This window comes from Tyto alba, unplaced genomic scaffold (assembly GCF_018691265.1).
Source record: "Tyto alba isolate M040663 unplaced genomic scaffold, T.alba_DEE_v4.0 Super-Scaffold_6, whole genome shotgun sequence".
Lineage (NCBI taxonomy): Eukaryota > Metazoa > Chordata > Aves > Strigiformes > Tytonidae > Tyto > Tyto alba.
The window spans coordinates 44,151,583-44,167,526 of NW_024881327.1; the positions used below are offsets into that span (position 1 = coordinate 44,151,583).

Below are 15,944 nucleotides of genomic sequence, written 5' to 3' on the forward strand. Positions count from 1 at the left end.
ATCTTACAAGAGGAATTTTCATCTGTAAAGTCTGCATCTTTATTTTTGGAATTGAGACTGAATCACATGTACAGTCTGTCCAAATACTGGTGCAGATGCTCCATGGGTTTAGTTTCTTTTTGTGGTATCAGTTATGAAAATATGGATGTGAGGGAAAAACCCTGTCTATCTGTATTGCTAAAATTCAGACACCGTGACACAACAACAGTAAAAGAACACATCAACATCACCATTCTCTTTCTGATCAGTGTATGCAGTAGTCTGTAACTTACTGGCAAGGTAACCATGTCCTCCACAAGCTTCTCGGCACTCCTGGGCTGCCTGCTGAGCAGTCCAAGACGACAGTGGTTTGCTGGCAGAGGATAAGGCATGAATCTCACGTCCCATATCAGCCTTTGTGAAAAAAAAAGTTACAAGTAAGTAATAACTTTTACACAAAGTAAGTTTTTGACCAGTTACAGCCATAGCTACGTGTAGTGCTTTATAATGAAGAAAAGAATAACTGGCAATAAATACGTAAAAATTTCTGAGATCTATGTAAGGGCAGAGCATATTATTTGCTGCTGCAACTGAAAAATCTTCAGCACTAACTTTCTTATATGGGACAACAATGATTTGTGCCAGGTAATGGACACATGGGTACATCTGAGCTCAGATGTGCCAGCTGACATAGCATTGCATGGGACAGTTCACTGCTTGCCAACCTTTTCCTCTCAAAGATGGAGAGGCAGGTGGTTGAAGGTGGCATGTTGAGACAAAGCTTCTAGCCCCTCTGTGTCATAAGCAATCCCTCTCTCCCCAGTCACCAAGGGGATATTTATAATATTTTCTGTCTTACATTGTTTTCACTGATATTTCAAGCTGTGCTGGGTTTGTGTGGTGGGTTTTTTGGTGGCAGGGGAGGGGGCTACAAGGGTGTCCACTGTAAGAAGCTTCTAGAATGTCCCCTGGCTCCAAGTCGGACCCACCTCTGGCCAAGGCTGAGCCAATTAGTGACCGTGGCTGTGCCTCTGTGATAACGTATTTAAGAAGGGGAACCTGGGAGGAGGAGTTGGAGTTGTGAGAGGGAGTTGAGAGGAGGACACTTATATGAAGACCAAGATCAGTGGAAGAAAAAAGGAGGAAGAAGGGGAGGTGCATCAGTGCAAAGATCCCCTCCCTCCGTGTATCCCGTGGTTAGAGGGCAGGGCTGCCCCCCTCGACATCCATGGAGATCTACGGTGGAGCAGATGCAGACATGCAGCCCGTGGAGGACCCTATGTCAGAGCAGAGGACTGCGCCTGAACGAGGCCACGACTCTATAGGAAGAAGCCCCCGCTGCTGTAGTTCGGTGCTGGGAGGATTGTAACACACGGGGGTGACGCACGCTGGAGCATCTCAGCAAGAATGCATCCTGTGGGAGGGACCCATGCTACAGAAAGTTCATGGAGGACTGTATCCCATGAGAGGGACACCATGCTGGAGCAGGGGAAGAATGCAAGGAGTCCTCCCTTTTAGGAGGAAGGAGTGGCAGACTGATCATAACCCCCATTCCCTGCCCCCTGCACTGCTGGGGGAAGGAGGTAGAGAAACTGGGAGCAAAACTGAGACTGGCAAAAAGGGAGGGATGGGGGAAAGGTGTTTTTAAGATGTGGTAATGCTTCTCACTGTCCTACTCTGTTAAGTGTTTTCGTTGTTAGTGTTTGAATTAAAGTGATGTTCTTTTTCTTCCCCTAACGAGTCGGTCTTTTGCCTGTGATCATAATGTGTGAGTCATCCCTCCCTGTCCTCCTCTCAATTCCCAAGCCTTTTACTTTATTTTCTCCTTCCCATTCCTAAGGGGGGAATGGGTGAGCGAGTGGATGGGTGATGCTCAGATGCCTTCTGGGCTCTAACCATGACACAAAGATCAATTTTGCAGAGTAGGAAAACTTAAATGCACCCCCTCAATTTCCGGAGAATCACAGTACCCTGCATTTACACTAACTCTGTTAGCCCTCCTTTGAAAATGTGTTTGGAATTCCAGATTCTGGAGACAGTGGGCTGATACTACCAAAGCTTGTTTAAGAGTAACTCTCTGGTTGGGTTTTTTTGTTTGTTTGTTTGATTGTTTGTTTTTTAAGATTTCCTGTAGAACAAAAGGAATTAATAAGGATTACATTCTTAACATTGTCAACAATCAGATTTTTTTCTGTCACGATTTTCTGAATGCCACTGTTTTGTCTAAGATTAGTGACTGCACTGGAGACCTCCAGAGATAAAATATCAGATTAAAAAAATCAGATTCTTGAGTGGTTTGCACAAAGAGGAGAAATTAGAATAGCCAGCCATTAGTACACAAATCTTTCACAAGCTTTATTTTAGCTGAAAAAAGCCTGAGTGTTTAGGGGTGTTCTGAGCACTGCCAGTGTGTAGGCTCTAACAATTAATATTGTTAACATTTTTTAAAATAAATAAAATTTATATGCTATTAAAAAAACATACTGCAGTTATTTTGGTTGAGAATCAGTCCTTGCACAGAGACAGGTAGATCAAACTCTTTCCTCTGCAAAGGAGTGACTCCCAATGGTCTGACTGTAGATGAGAAATTCTGCATTAAGACTCAAATGTCTTAACTTTTTTCTCCAAAAATATTTATTGTAATGCATGAATACGAATTGCAAAATCAAGCCAGACTCAGATAGTCTGTGCAGGAACTAACACTAGTATCATTTCAGAAAGTCTTTGATATATGCTCCCTGCAGTATCATTTACAACAGTTATAAACTGAATTTTCATCATCATCATGCATTTATGATAAACAATTCTACAAGAGAACATAACCTTAAATCCCACAGAAATCAGTAAAACTTTAACCATTCCATCCAAACTAATTTGGATGTTTTCTGAATGCAACTTTAATCATTACTTTGTATGTCCTGTATTTCTGAGACATTGCTCTAGCATTCTTGATTGCAAGATGGCCTAAGACTTCTAAGTAGGTCCTTCACTTAACAATTTCCAGTTTATTGTAGTGAGAACTTGGCAAAGAAGAAATATGTAAATATCTCACCTGTCTCTGACTCCTTTGCTTTGTCAATAAGCCTGCATAAAATTCTACGAAGTTCTTAAACAGGGATTTGTAGAAACAATCTAAGGCATATGTGGCAGCCAGATAAGGAAGAAGACGCCATTGCTAGAATAAAAATTAAATAGATTTGATCGCAAATTGATATATATTTTTTATAGTTATATATAGATACGTAACTAGCTTATGTCATTGAGCCAACGCATTAATTTTTCTTTGTTCAAATTGGAAAACTGTTTTATGAAGAAGAGAACATTAACCATCCATAAACATAATTAAGTTAAGTATTCTATACACAAGTTACAGTTACATTTTTCTAGTTCATGCATTTTAGGAATTTGTGATAAACATTCTGTCAAACCAGTGCAAAAGTTCACTCAAGCTTTGGGGACCAACAACATATTTTTGCCCTCTGTTTATACAATGTCTGGCATGCTGGGGCCAGTCATGATTCATGTGTTTCTTCAGTACCAACATGACAGAGGTTGTATCTGTTTCACTTGCTTGTTCATTGCTGAATGTACGTTAGTGCTGGCTGCACTCTGTGGAAAAAAGAAAACGGGGCTGGGAAACAGAGAAAAAAGCATCTTTGCCGCTCCACGGAACTCAGAGCCCATGAAGGAAAAGAGAAACTGCTTGAGGAAACTTTTGTGGTAGAGCAAGAGGGGAATGAGAGATTCGGCAAGCAGAGCCCACAGAACAAGCGAAAACTGAGAAAAATTGAGAGACGCAAAGAATAGTGGGAAGCAGATCCTGGCTTATTCAGAAGAGGCAGAAAGAAGGAAGCTTTTGCCAGTTTGTAAATACCCATGAAATCTTTTGAAGTTAAAAGACTAAGTGCAAACCTGAAAAAAAGAACCCACTTTGCAAGAACAAACTGGGCAGGTTTGATTTCAGCACTTCTTACATATTAACATTTTTCATTCAGCAGATCTGGGTTTTCTCTACTTCCCAATTACCCTGCATACTTTTGTTCTATTTTTTTAGAGCAAAAACATAATCTGCAGAAAAACACTGGTTATATTCCTCTCAAAATTAGTGCTAGCTTGAGACCTCACCACAATGAATATTGTTGATTTCTATACTTTTAAAGCTTTATAAAGGCTAAAAGAGCAAAAATTACCAGCAAGAGGCACTGATATTTTTAAACAAATACTAATTTCTACACTGGCAGTATGTTCATACCTGCATAGGAGGCAGTTTTTCTCTGAAAAGATTACTATTTTACAAGACAAATGTTTCTACATGCTTCAAAGAAACATGAATATTTGGGATTTTCTATTCCAAAAACTCATGTCAAAAGTCTGATCATGCCAGGAGGAGGTCTTGATTTGTACTGAACCACCACAGCTGCATTAGAATGACACTTCAGATGATACAGACAACTTTAAATTCACTGATGTACAGTACTGCTATTTTGATTGGCAATAGATCTGAATCTGAGTTTCATTATATGAAAGTCTGTAGATGTGATTTACAAAGTATTTACCTGTGTTTGGTATTCAAGAACAGGTATTTCTTCATCATCAGTTGGTCCAAACTGATGCCGAACTGCTGAGAACCGAATGGCTATTGTTAAGGCAAGCTTTAAATTGGTCGTGGAAACTGCTGTGATCATAATTCTGCCAGTGGACAAGTTTCCCAGAGCTGCACTAAAACGCTCTTTAACATCCTGAATGAATAAAAGGCACAGACTGAATGGTGAGGCTAACATTTCATTTACATCCCCTGCAAAGATAACTCTGGTAGCATGATCAGAAGCCCGGAGGATTGGCCAATTTTTTCTTGACACATTCAGATAAGGTGCTCAGGCAAGACACAAAGCAGTTTCTCTAAACTACTTTGGGATCAGTGGGGTACCGCAGAGAAAAGTAAGTCAGTAAAATCAGTAAGGTGAGTTGAGAAAGACAATTTAAAAAACAGCATTCTGACTATCTCATTTGAAATTGTCAGCAGCCTTATTTCAGTCCAGGTACTTCCCAGTATGAGAGGCCCATGCTCCATCTCTTAACTACTTACACCTCTGTATATTTAATAAACTGTATTAATGAAACAAAACCTTGATGGATACCTTGACTGAACTTGAGTACTTCCCCTCAGCTGTGACATCTCCAGTTATATTCAGTATGTTTTCTTTAGGTATCCTGACATTGTGGAACATGGCAAATCTGTTTAAACAAATACACAAGCAATGTAAAATCTACCTTGACATAGTCTGAGGTGTCTACATTACAGAAAAAAGTTCACAACAAAGACAGAATTGCACCATGAACTCAGGCATATCAGTAAATTGAAAACAGTGTCCATCAAGGCAGGTAGGTAATTTTAGGAGAGTATGACTGGGAGAACAAAGGCTCAGAGCAGCAGAGGAAATTCAAGATGGGAAATTATTTGTTATTACTCTTCAGTTTGTTTTTTTAAAAAAGATGACGCTTACAAAACCAAGACAAACACCTCAACGACTCCAGACCATTTCAGCAGCTTCATAAGTAAAGAAGTAAGCCAACTAATGGGAGGGTAAGCAATGTATTCTGTTTGAGGGGAGGGATAGGTAAAATTACTGGAGACCTTATACAGAGGTAGTTTGACAGACGCTTTCACCAACAGCTCAGAAACTTGCACTGAATTATCAGTCTGCACGAGTTTAGACAAATTACTTAGCTTGATATCTCAGCTATCAAAAAGCTTGGGAAGATTAACAACTTCCTTCTCCTGCTTAGAACCTGACTATGCCATTCTGACCCCTAATAATTCCCTGCCACAAACAATCCTGCTGAACCATGTCCTTTACTGAAATGTTGTTTGGTCCAATCTGGAGACTGCTTTGGAATAGAGACATATTTTTACGAGTTTAAAATATAGATCTGTGAGGATCATTCATGTTATTGCAATACAAATGAGGACATAGCTGAAATAGTGCCCTGAGAAGGAAATGAATGGAGAATTTTCCTTTGTTTAAACTCAAACTGGGATTTCTGTTCCCTGGAATGTGGCATCTTTAAAAGGAAGAGCAAGGTAACATTTTCTAAATTGTGGCACCCTAGCAGTGTTAAAGAAAGAAGTTGTTAGAATAGGCAGAGTGTCCTGAGTATTCATACTCTTCAGGAAGAAAGCGTATGAACTGTTTCACCCAAATGGGCAATACAACTTGGCACAATAGCGGTAATATCAGCTCCACTCATGAATATCTCAGTATCTAACAGCACTTGAAAAGCTGTATTTGTAATCAAAGCAAATTCCTTTTTCCTGCCAATACAGGCTGATCTATTTAATAAGGCTCACGAGAGCCAGGTCTTTCACATTAATAAATTACATAAGGGCTGCATTGCTGCATGTGCTTTAAAATTACGAGTTGTTTCCAAGGAAACATATCTGCATACTGAATTTATTCAGCCTTAGAGATACACGGTATTTTTGGACTTAGCCACAGAGAAAACCATGCTATCCTGACCAGGAACCAGCTGCTTACTGGCTTTAACAATGTTAAAAAGTGCTTTATTAAGAGCCAGTTTCAGTGAGACAACACTACTCTGTAACAGAAGCAAATTCAGAATTTCCAAAAATCTGATTTCTATCTTTGTTAATATTTTTTGCATATCACTGAAAAAAAAAAAAAATCTCATTCAAAAAAGATCTTTTGGTTAAATTCACATTTATTTGGTTAAATTCACGCTCCTTATATCCCAAATAAAATCCATCACAACTAAAACTGTATAGAAACTCTCAATACTTTTAAGCAATAGTATGCATGTTAGACAGAACTTGAGCTTTTTAATTATTATAACTCATTACCTGAACTACAGGAGAGTGTGTATGGCAAGGTTTAGGTCCCTAGTTTAGCACTCTCTTTTCCTTGTTACTGTACATCCATAGAACAAGAAGGTGCTTCCTCCTAGGAGCTTACAATCCAAGCATAAGGCAAGAAACTACAAATGTGTTCAAACAAACGGTGAGGCAGACACTAACTACCGAAGAATACTTTCTTGATATGACACCTGCCAATCACAGCGCATTGGCAGCTAAGCATTGGCATTTTTTAATAAGTCATTAGAGCAAATGAGAATTTTAAGGAGGAATCCGAGTGATGAAAATACAGGAGCTTCATGGATTATAAAAGATCCCTGCCAAGCAGGAAAAGATGCATGGAAGAAAGCAATGAAATATTATTTTTAAAAAGCTACTGAATGGGTGATAAAAACTGGAATCATAAACCAGACTAAAGGAAGAGCTGACACAACAGAGAGATGCTACAATCTTTGGGGCACAGATTAGGATGAAATTTCAAAGGGCTGCAGCTCTTGGGCCTTCTCTTTGCAAATACATATTTGGAGCATGTTTAGTTCCGTGTGTGATGAACAGTAAGATTCGTGGCAGTAATGACAATGAACAAGATGGCAAATTGTCCTCTTATGTTTTATACTGTAGTGATTAGTTCAATTAATTCAGCAAAACTGAGCAGTTTCAGAAAATTATTTATATTGATAAGTGCTTGAAACTCTAGAGTTCTTAAAAAGCAAATTCCAACCTAGTAATATAAAAATCTATATACTAATAACCTACTTTTAGGAAATTCAAGCCTACTAATATTGAACGTGTGGCAGATACATGCCAAACAAAACAGCTCCCAAAATAACCTAAACAGTTTTATCCACTTTCACATGTTGTGATACAATCCCAAATAGTTAAATTTAGAGGAAATCTTTTGTTGGAAAAAGTGAAAAATCTTGTAGAAAGTTTTATTATAACCTGTCTGACATAAATACAATGTAGCTCATTCTGTACCACATAAAAGATTAACTAGAATTATTTTGATTAAAACCCATACATATACCCTTCTCATAATCACCTTTTTCACAGCTAGTGAACTAAATATCCAATCATTAATGATCTATTTTCATAAAATCAAAATTAGTTCAAATAAGTTTTTGAAAGTTTAGATTTTTTCCCTCGATACTGTCCATTAAAGATATATTATTTCCTTCTTTTTCTGTAAGCTGTAATCAAAATAGACATGTGTAAGATAGCAAAAGCTTTAAAAAGCAGAAGAGAGAGACAGAACTTGCAATTAAAAATCACACAGAGAATTCCCATGCCTAAAGAAATAAGATATATTGCCTATAAGCACCAGTGTTGAAAATAAAACCAGAACCTTACAGGACTTGGGAGTTAGGCAACCTTGTGAGATCATTGACAACTGCTGTTATGCTCCTTCTCCAAGAACTTTGCTATTGAAATTGTTAGACATACTGGCCAATTTGAACTTGATATTGGAACATACTAAAAATAAATAGTAAGATTTAATTAAGTCAAATATCACATTTTTAATGGTTTTTAGGTTAGAAAACATAGTGAATAGACGTCGTCCACATCTGTCAACACGTTTAGGGAAAAAATCTCCTTAAAGAACTGAAGAAATATCTTACAATAATGGAACTGTAGACACAGTCATGGGGATATCATGTACCAGCAAGTTTGGAAAATTGTTGAATTTCACATGGTGATGACAAGACCATAGGTTTGAAAGCTACCCTACTTAAGGCCTCTTCTGCATAGCAAACTGTGTGACTGAAATTAAGACCTCTCAGCAAGAAAGACAGATAGCTGTCACTTTAAATATATATCATAGGGCTCTGCAGCAATGTGCAATTTTGCATCTTGTAGCCCACGGGTAAAAAAACCCTGTATCACAGATTTCTACCTAGATTAGCTGAGCAGAGTGAAGAGCTATTCCAATAGCAGCATTCTTGTTTGAGTTCTTTGGCCAGTAGTTTAGGGAACATTTCAAGCAAAATTAATCTTACTGACTTTAAATCATGCAATAGTAATTCATCTGGTGTGCAGTAATGCTGATAAAAAAAGGAGCAGCTGGAAAAGCTACGAGCTCCTTTTGCCAGTACTAAATTAATAAGCTGTTACCTATAGTACAAATAGCTCAAACATGCTTTGGTGCATTTCAGACTCACTAAAATGCCTTTCCTGCCAGCTTTTGTTATTGACTACTTCAGAGATGGTGCAGTGACAGTTCCTTCAATCCTTCCAGCCAGAAACAGAAAGCAGGTGAATGGTATTGGAAGGCTGTGAGTCAAGTGATCTCACGGCTGTTTATGGGATACAGTAAACCTTGGGAAGAATAACACTTCAGAGGTCTGGTGAAAAACTTGCAGGAGGAAAGAAAACAGCCACATATTCCAGACTGAAACTCACAGAAAGGTTACAGTTGAGAATAGTTACAGGGAAGCTGGGGAAAACTGCAAGGCAATATTTTAGCTCTAGTTCCTACAGTCAAGGCTCTAATCTAAGAATGCAGCTCTGTAACAGTAATGCTCAATAACAATGATAAAACAACATGGCATTTTACAGGCCTCCTAATCCTATCTTAATGGACTTCACGGACACACAAAGACCCACTCACCCTAAATTTCTTACACTCTAAGTGCCAGCCTTGCAAGGAGTTCTGGATGTACAGACTCCTGCAATTGTCAAGAGCTGACAGAGCTCTGCTGAGGAAGAAAAATGGTTGTTTGAAGTCCACTGTAGATGTGAGGCTGTATTTCTGTGGGTCACAACAAATGCATGACCACATCTGAATCCACATTTTCCCATTAGCACCAAGAAGTGCCTGTCAGTGTGAGCTCTACAGCTACACAGTTTTGAGGTACATCTAGATGACAAAAATGAGGGGATAAGGCAGCACACTTCAGCAACATGACTACATCTTAGCAATGTGCACAACACTCTGTGTACCCATATTGTGGCTAATCTTGACTGTAGAAATTAAGTGGAGAGTGCAAAACAGAGAAATACCAATTATTCCACTGCAAAAATCACTGTTTTGTTTTAAACTGCAAATATGCAATATGTGTCTTGCAAAATATTTGGTTTAACTGTGAAAGTGGCACTGTTCACAAGGATCAAAGTACTGATGGTACTGTAGTCAAGTAACATAAATGCAGGTATAGGCATCTTTAACATTTATCTTTATTTTACAGCTGCTCCATTACTATTGCAGTTGTTTGTGATGGGTCAGAGGCTGCAAGGCAATAAAAACATTAAACAAGCATAACATTGTTTATTTGAGAAGCAGGATTGATTTCTACACTTGCACTCTTATTCACATCCCTCAGCTGTCCCTTTCCCTGTACTGAAACAGCCTCTTCTGTGATCTTGCAGTGAACCAGACCTGACAAACGATCTGGTTGAAGACAGCCAAACCGTGGGGGTTTTTTTGTTGGATTAGTTTTCAGGCAGTTCCAGTTCCCTAGTTGAGTCCTCTACACAGCTACATAAATGTTTGTGCCAGCATAAAGAAAAAGGCAGTGTGGGAGTAGAAGCAAACAACCAAAGAAACCGAGTATGGAAATTATCTTCACCAAACTCCTGCTTCAGACTGTAAGATGAAGCTCCAAAAACTATTTAGGCTTCAACCATGTATTACAGCTTCTATCTTCTGAGCAAAATAACTGCAACCATTGCAAAATCTAAATAAGAGTTAAGAGGATAAATAGTAGGAGACAAAAACGGTTTGAAAGACTAGACTTTCATTTGTTCTGCCCTTAAACTAGCAGTAGCAGAATCTTAATGTATTATTGGCACTGTTACTGAAATAGTAACAAAGAAAAAAAATATTAATCTACCATTTAGAAGTCATCTGTAAAGGCTTGGAGGTTGTGTGATGTATGCCATCTTTGCCAATACACAAGGAATTGTAGTGAGGGCTTTCAGAACCCGCAGTCTCTTTCCAGGAGGGATTCTTTTACACCATTTATTGCTTTTCTGCCCAATAAATCTTCTTTACTCATTTTCTCTTGGGTGTTCAGTTTTGGTTTTGGTATCCAGAAAACTGAATCTGGCCTCAGTGATTGTTAGAGAGCATGCTGAATGTCTTAGTGTGTTGTATGTGTGGAGAGACTGATAACATTTTAATTGTACATGAAAGGCCATTAAATGGCTAATAAAATATTTCAATTTTCTGAAGTCCATTATTAATTTTAATTAGATACAGTTAACAATTCTTCCCCCAGAAATACCCTCTTCTCCCCTACACAGGATTCAGTTAAAATAAATAGCTTTCTATCTGGCAGTGGTTTGCTATATCCTTGATGTCTTCATTTCACTAGTTCGTCCCTTAGCATAGCTTTTGTCTGCTCAACAACTGTATATACATTATCAGTGGATACAGCTGACCGAGCTCCGAACATGTTTTACATAGACAGGCATGTTAAACACCATTTCAGAAACACAATGATAACTGATTTTCAGACTCCACCGTGCAGTTTCAGTTGAGCATCATTTCCAGTTCTGGACTGGGGAAAGCAGCAATTTGCTGCTAGTTGCAACTGGACATGAAATTGGTTCACCACCAGTTCAGTGTCAACCATTTACTGACGTGCACTGCAGTAATGGCTAATTTTGGTAATGTTACATTAGCCAAGGTAGACCAAAAAAAAAACCCCAAAGGAAGAAACAGAAATGCACATCAGCACACACTCAAGCTCTCGCTTTATGTCTCTCCTCTTATGCCTGCCATGCATTTTACAGAAAAGCCCCTGGATCCCAAATACCCTGAGTTTTTCCAGTGGTTGTTTTGTTCCTCAGCTACTTCCATTTTGGGACCACTGTGAACAGCAGATTTCAAAGACTGCCAGAGCACTAGCAACAGGTGAACATTATTATATGACAAAGACTGAAGCACTTGCATCCCCTGGTGGCAGTCTTGATTTATTTTTTTGTAACAAAACAAAAAACCAGTCTAATCTCTCCGTAAGAAAAATTGGAGTTCTATTTTTAACCACTTATGTATTGATTACAGGAATTGTTGTAAATAACAGAGAGAAAGAAAAATACTTTAAAATATTTTAAAGTGATTTTGTCTTTTTTGTCAGGATAGTTGAAGTTACAAAGACTTGCAAAACCCATCTGATTTTTGGACATTCTAATTATGAAACTGTGAGAATTATTTTGAAAGACAGAATTGGAAGGAATAGACTAATCAATTGGATTTACACTGCAAAAATTCCCACACTACTTCAGAAATTCCTTCTTTTACTGAAAACATTACACTCTGCATTAGCAGGAAACCAGCCTTCAGCCAAATGACCCAAAATATTAATTGTTTTTCAAATTCAAAAGGGACAAATACAGTCACCTACTCTGTTCTCTTACATAGCATAAATCAATGGCATTTTCCAAGGTAGCTCTGAAATTTCTTCCCCATGTCCTCCATAGGTGTTCAGGAGCTTAACTCTCCGTACCCATATTGAAAATTAGTAGCATAAACTTCTTGAAGTACAGGAACAACATCTGACATCTTTCCCAGAGATATCAGATTCTGATCTTCACTCTGATCATCTATCCTGAGTGTAATTACATGGAAATATATCTACTTTACTAAGTGTCTATGGTAGTTGAACCAGACTTCACACATTTATTCAAAAAACTGGCAAAGCATGCAGTAGAGACTAACACTTGCAGTCACAGCATAACGGAATATTTTCTTATCACCACATACAGCAGGCTTCTATACTGCAGGGTGTGCTTTCTCTGGGATAAACTCAGACCTAAGATTATTAAACTGCTCAGGAGGACATAATAAACTGATCAGGAGGACACCCTGACAGGGCAGTGTCTTGTGAAATGTCTCCCTGTGAATCTCAGCATTTTGCAGATCATGCAGCCAACAGTCTATTTTCTAGGATGGCACAGCTTGTTGTCTCTATAAACAAATGCAGAGCTATAAAGCTACTATGTCTTCAGTCCCCATCCAGGCCTTCGTGTGCCTCTGAGAAGCAATGTGTACAAGTCCAGACATTTCTGACAGCCCAGTGTGAGCAGAAAGGTTGCAAAGTGAAAACTAGTTTTCTAGTTCTTGTGAACAAGGTTGGCATCTAGCCTCAGACCTCTTCAATGAAAATAGCTGAGTTAAATCAGGAGCACAGGCTCCTAGAGTTTTCAGCTGCATGAAGAGTATCTGTCAGTAACCTTGGGCTCCCTCCCTCCTCCATCTTAATCTGCAGGTGCTGTCTTAAGCTTTGTAGTGCAGGGACTGTCTAGATCCATGATTGCGGCTCCTCAGGCACTGCTGTCAGCAGAATATTTTTTTTTTAAAGCAGCATATGCAAAGTAAACAGAAAGATTAGAATGCCTTATGATTGCTTTAAATTACATGTGATGTCATCACTAAAATAAGGGACTTCATCTGATATTAAGATACAAAGTCACTGGTATGTCCTATTTATAGCATATTATGTGGATTATCATCTCAGATTATTCAGATATTACCGGTACTTTAAGAAATGCTCTGTTTTTTCCCCAATAGATCAAAGGATAAATGGGTATGAGAATTATGTGCATTTTGACGTTATGTAACAGGCACACTCTTATTCTTTCTCTTGTTGCATAAAACTATGCTGCAAATTAAGAATGAGAATTTCAAGATTTCTACAGAAATATGAAGCTGAATTACATTTGGATTGCTCAGGCCCATTTTGCTGTGCCATCTGGTGGCTACTAGTTAGTAATGCAGATGCAGGCAAAAATACCCATCAAAACCCAAATCCCCTTCTTTTCCAGGCTTTTTGTCACATTTTTCCTCTGTAAAAATTTTCTATGTTTATTTATTTATTTGTTTATTTATTTATTTATTCTGTCTGTGTCTTTAAGCAACACACCATCAATGAGAATGAGCTACATAAACATAAAACAGTGCTATTTTTGCCACTACAGGCTATTTGGGACATCAGAAGGAGACTAGTACAAACAAACTACAGAAGACCTATAGCCTTCTGGAAAGCCAGTCAAAGCCATTACGCTTAAAAGCAGAATAACTTGGGATATCTATACTTTGTTTACTGCAATGGCATGTCATGAAGAGCAATACATATATCTGTAATGAAGTGAATCAACAGACAGAGGTAAATTTGAGGCATAAAGAAGTGACACCCCCTGCTTTACTATTTTAGGTCTCTGTCTTTACACAGAACTACGTAACTAACACAGGGTCTTAAATCATAATTTTTAGATAATGGCTGTTTTAATGCAGAAATCTACCACAATTCTCCCACTGTCTCCTCCCCATCAGATGCCTCTGGTTAGTAAAGTAGAGACACTGAAGTCCATGACTCAGAAATGGAGTCCAGGTACTTTTTTACTTCAACTGTACGCAGAGAATACAAAAAAAAAAAAAACAAAAAACCAAACCACTAACCTCTCTTCTTCTGCAGTGAACAGGACTAGTCCAGAAATCCCATGGTTTAAACAAGATCCCTAGTTTCTCTACTGGGTCACATTAATCCTACATCTTTACTAACAATAAACCTCATTTGTGGACCTCCATTAGCCCTCCTGTGGGCTGGAAATTGACGGACAAAATAATTCAGGGCTTACACCCAGATGGGTGGAGAGGCCGATTAAGTTCTTTACTCAGAACTTAATGGATTTGTTTTTTTTTTTTTTTTTTCATTATTAGTGTTGCAAAGTCTATGACTGCAAGAAGGCTTGGGGATATTCCGAGTATCAGTAGCACTTCATATTCTAAAAAGTGAGAGAAGCAGAAAAGCTTTGGTTATTCAGATAGAAAATACTGAAATTTGAGATTTTTCGATCTGTTCTTTTGGGGTTTTTTGGGTTTTGTGTTTTGTTTTTGTTTTTTTTTTTTTTTTTTATAAATACCAACAACTTAAAACCACTAGCAAATACCTCAGAAATAAAGACAGAACTGACACAAGAGGATATTTACACCACTACAGTGTGATATAATCTAGAATGTTTCCTTCTTCAGATGGATTGACTTACCCATTATCCAACCCATTCTGCCCAATCTTCTTTCCTATGTCACCCACCATCACACCTGGCATTGGTAGAAGAGTTTTTGTGTCTCGAATCTGCATATAAGTGGAACAAAACATTATTTCAGTTGTGGAACAATTAAAGTCATGGGTTGAACTTTTCAAACAGTGAAAATATTCCCAATTTTTATTCTGTTATTAACACTAAAGAAAGCTTTCTGTTTTTTCCAAACGCATAATCCTGGATATACCTTGTACTTACATATCCACTCATTCAGGACATAGATCCCTTAATGAAAATTACTTTGGCAATATGACACTAATTACATCACTGTATTAAATATGCCTTAACACTGATGACTGCTCTCATCAGACTAGCATTGAAACCTTCTTCAGGTGTACACAGACATAGTAGAAATCAGTGGAATTTTTATGTAACAATCAGCTTTGAGATATTTCACAATTTTGTAATAAATTCTCTTCAGTGTGCAACTAGCTCATGTTACTATGTACAACTTCTCTACTGCATTGCCGTATTTTCTGATGCCTTTAACCTTATAAACTGATCTCTGTGGTAGAAGCTTGCAGATTTCATACAGATCAGCCTGCAGCACTGGCAGACATAAATCATGTTATGCCTCATCCAAGACTTTCAGGACTTCATACAGTATAGTTTAGTTCTAACTATAAAGGTACTGTGGTAATCTGGAGGCTTTTCAGCTCTTTGCAGAAAACTGACAGTGTAAAATTGGCTGTACAACCATCACAAAATCAGTGAATATTTAAAAACAGTACACTTGTTACAATTGCAATAAATGTTGAAGGCACTAATTCAAGAATCTGCTGGTCAGATATAAATAACAGCATTATAGAAAGTCTTTAATTTGAACCCACTCCTCTCACAAAAAAAAAAAAAAGATTAGCAATATTTCTACTCTACCTGTACAACAAAGGAATGTAATCCTTGGCACTGTCCATCAGGAGTGTAGAGCTGGGCATACACAACTGCATGGGTGGCATGTTTCCCCATATTACCAACCCAGAACTTTGCAGCTTCAAAGTCAGGAGTATTTATGACAAATTCCTGTAGCCAGGAAAGAAAGGAGCAAATTATA

At 38.1% G+C, this 15,944-nt stretch overlaps 1 protein-coding gene across 4 annotated transcripts in view; it reads right to left on the reverse strand.

Moving 5' to 3' along the window:
* The window catches only part of ACOX3 (acyl-CoA oxidase 3, pristanoyl), a 37,271-nt gene that overhangs the window by 11,570 nt on the left and 9,757 nt on the right, over positions 1-15,944 (reverse strand). For all 4 annotated transcript variants that reach the window (XM_032984490.2, XM_032984488.2, XM_032984489.2 and 1 more), the window contains 6 exons: positions 15,770-15,913; positions 14,837-14,925; positions 5,118-5,214; positions 4,536-4,718; positions 3,032-3,154; positions 273-393 (listed from right to left, as the gene is read on the reverse strand). In XM_032984490.2, coding sequence (XP_032840381.2) covers positions 273-393; positions 3,032-3,154; positions 4,536-4,718; positions 5,118-5,214; positions 14,837-14,925; positions 15,770-15,913 — 757 coding nt within the window. The remainder of the gene's footprint in view (positions 1-272; positions 394-3,031; positions 3,155-4,535; positions 4,719-5,117; positions 5,215-14,836; positions 14,926-15,769; positions 15,914-15,944) is intronic.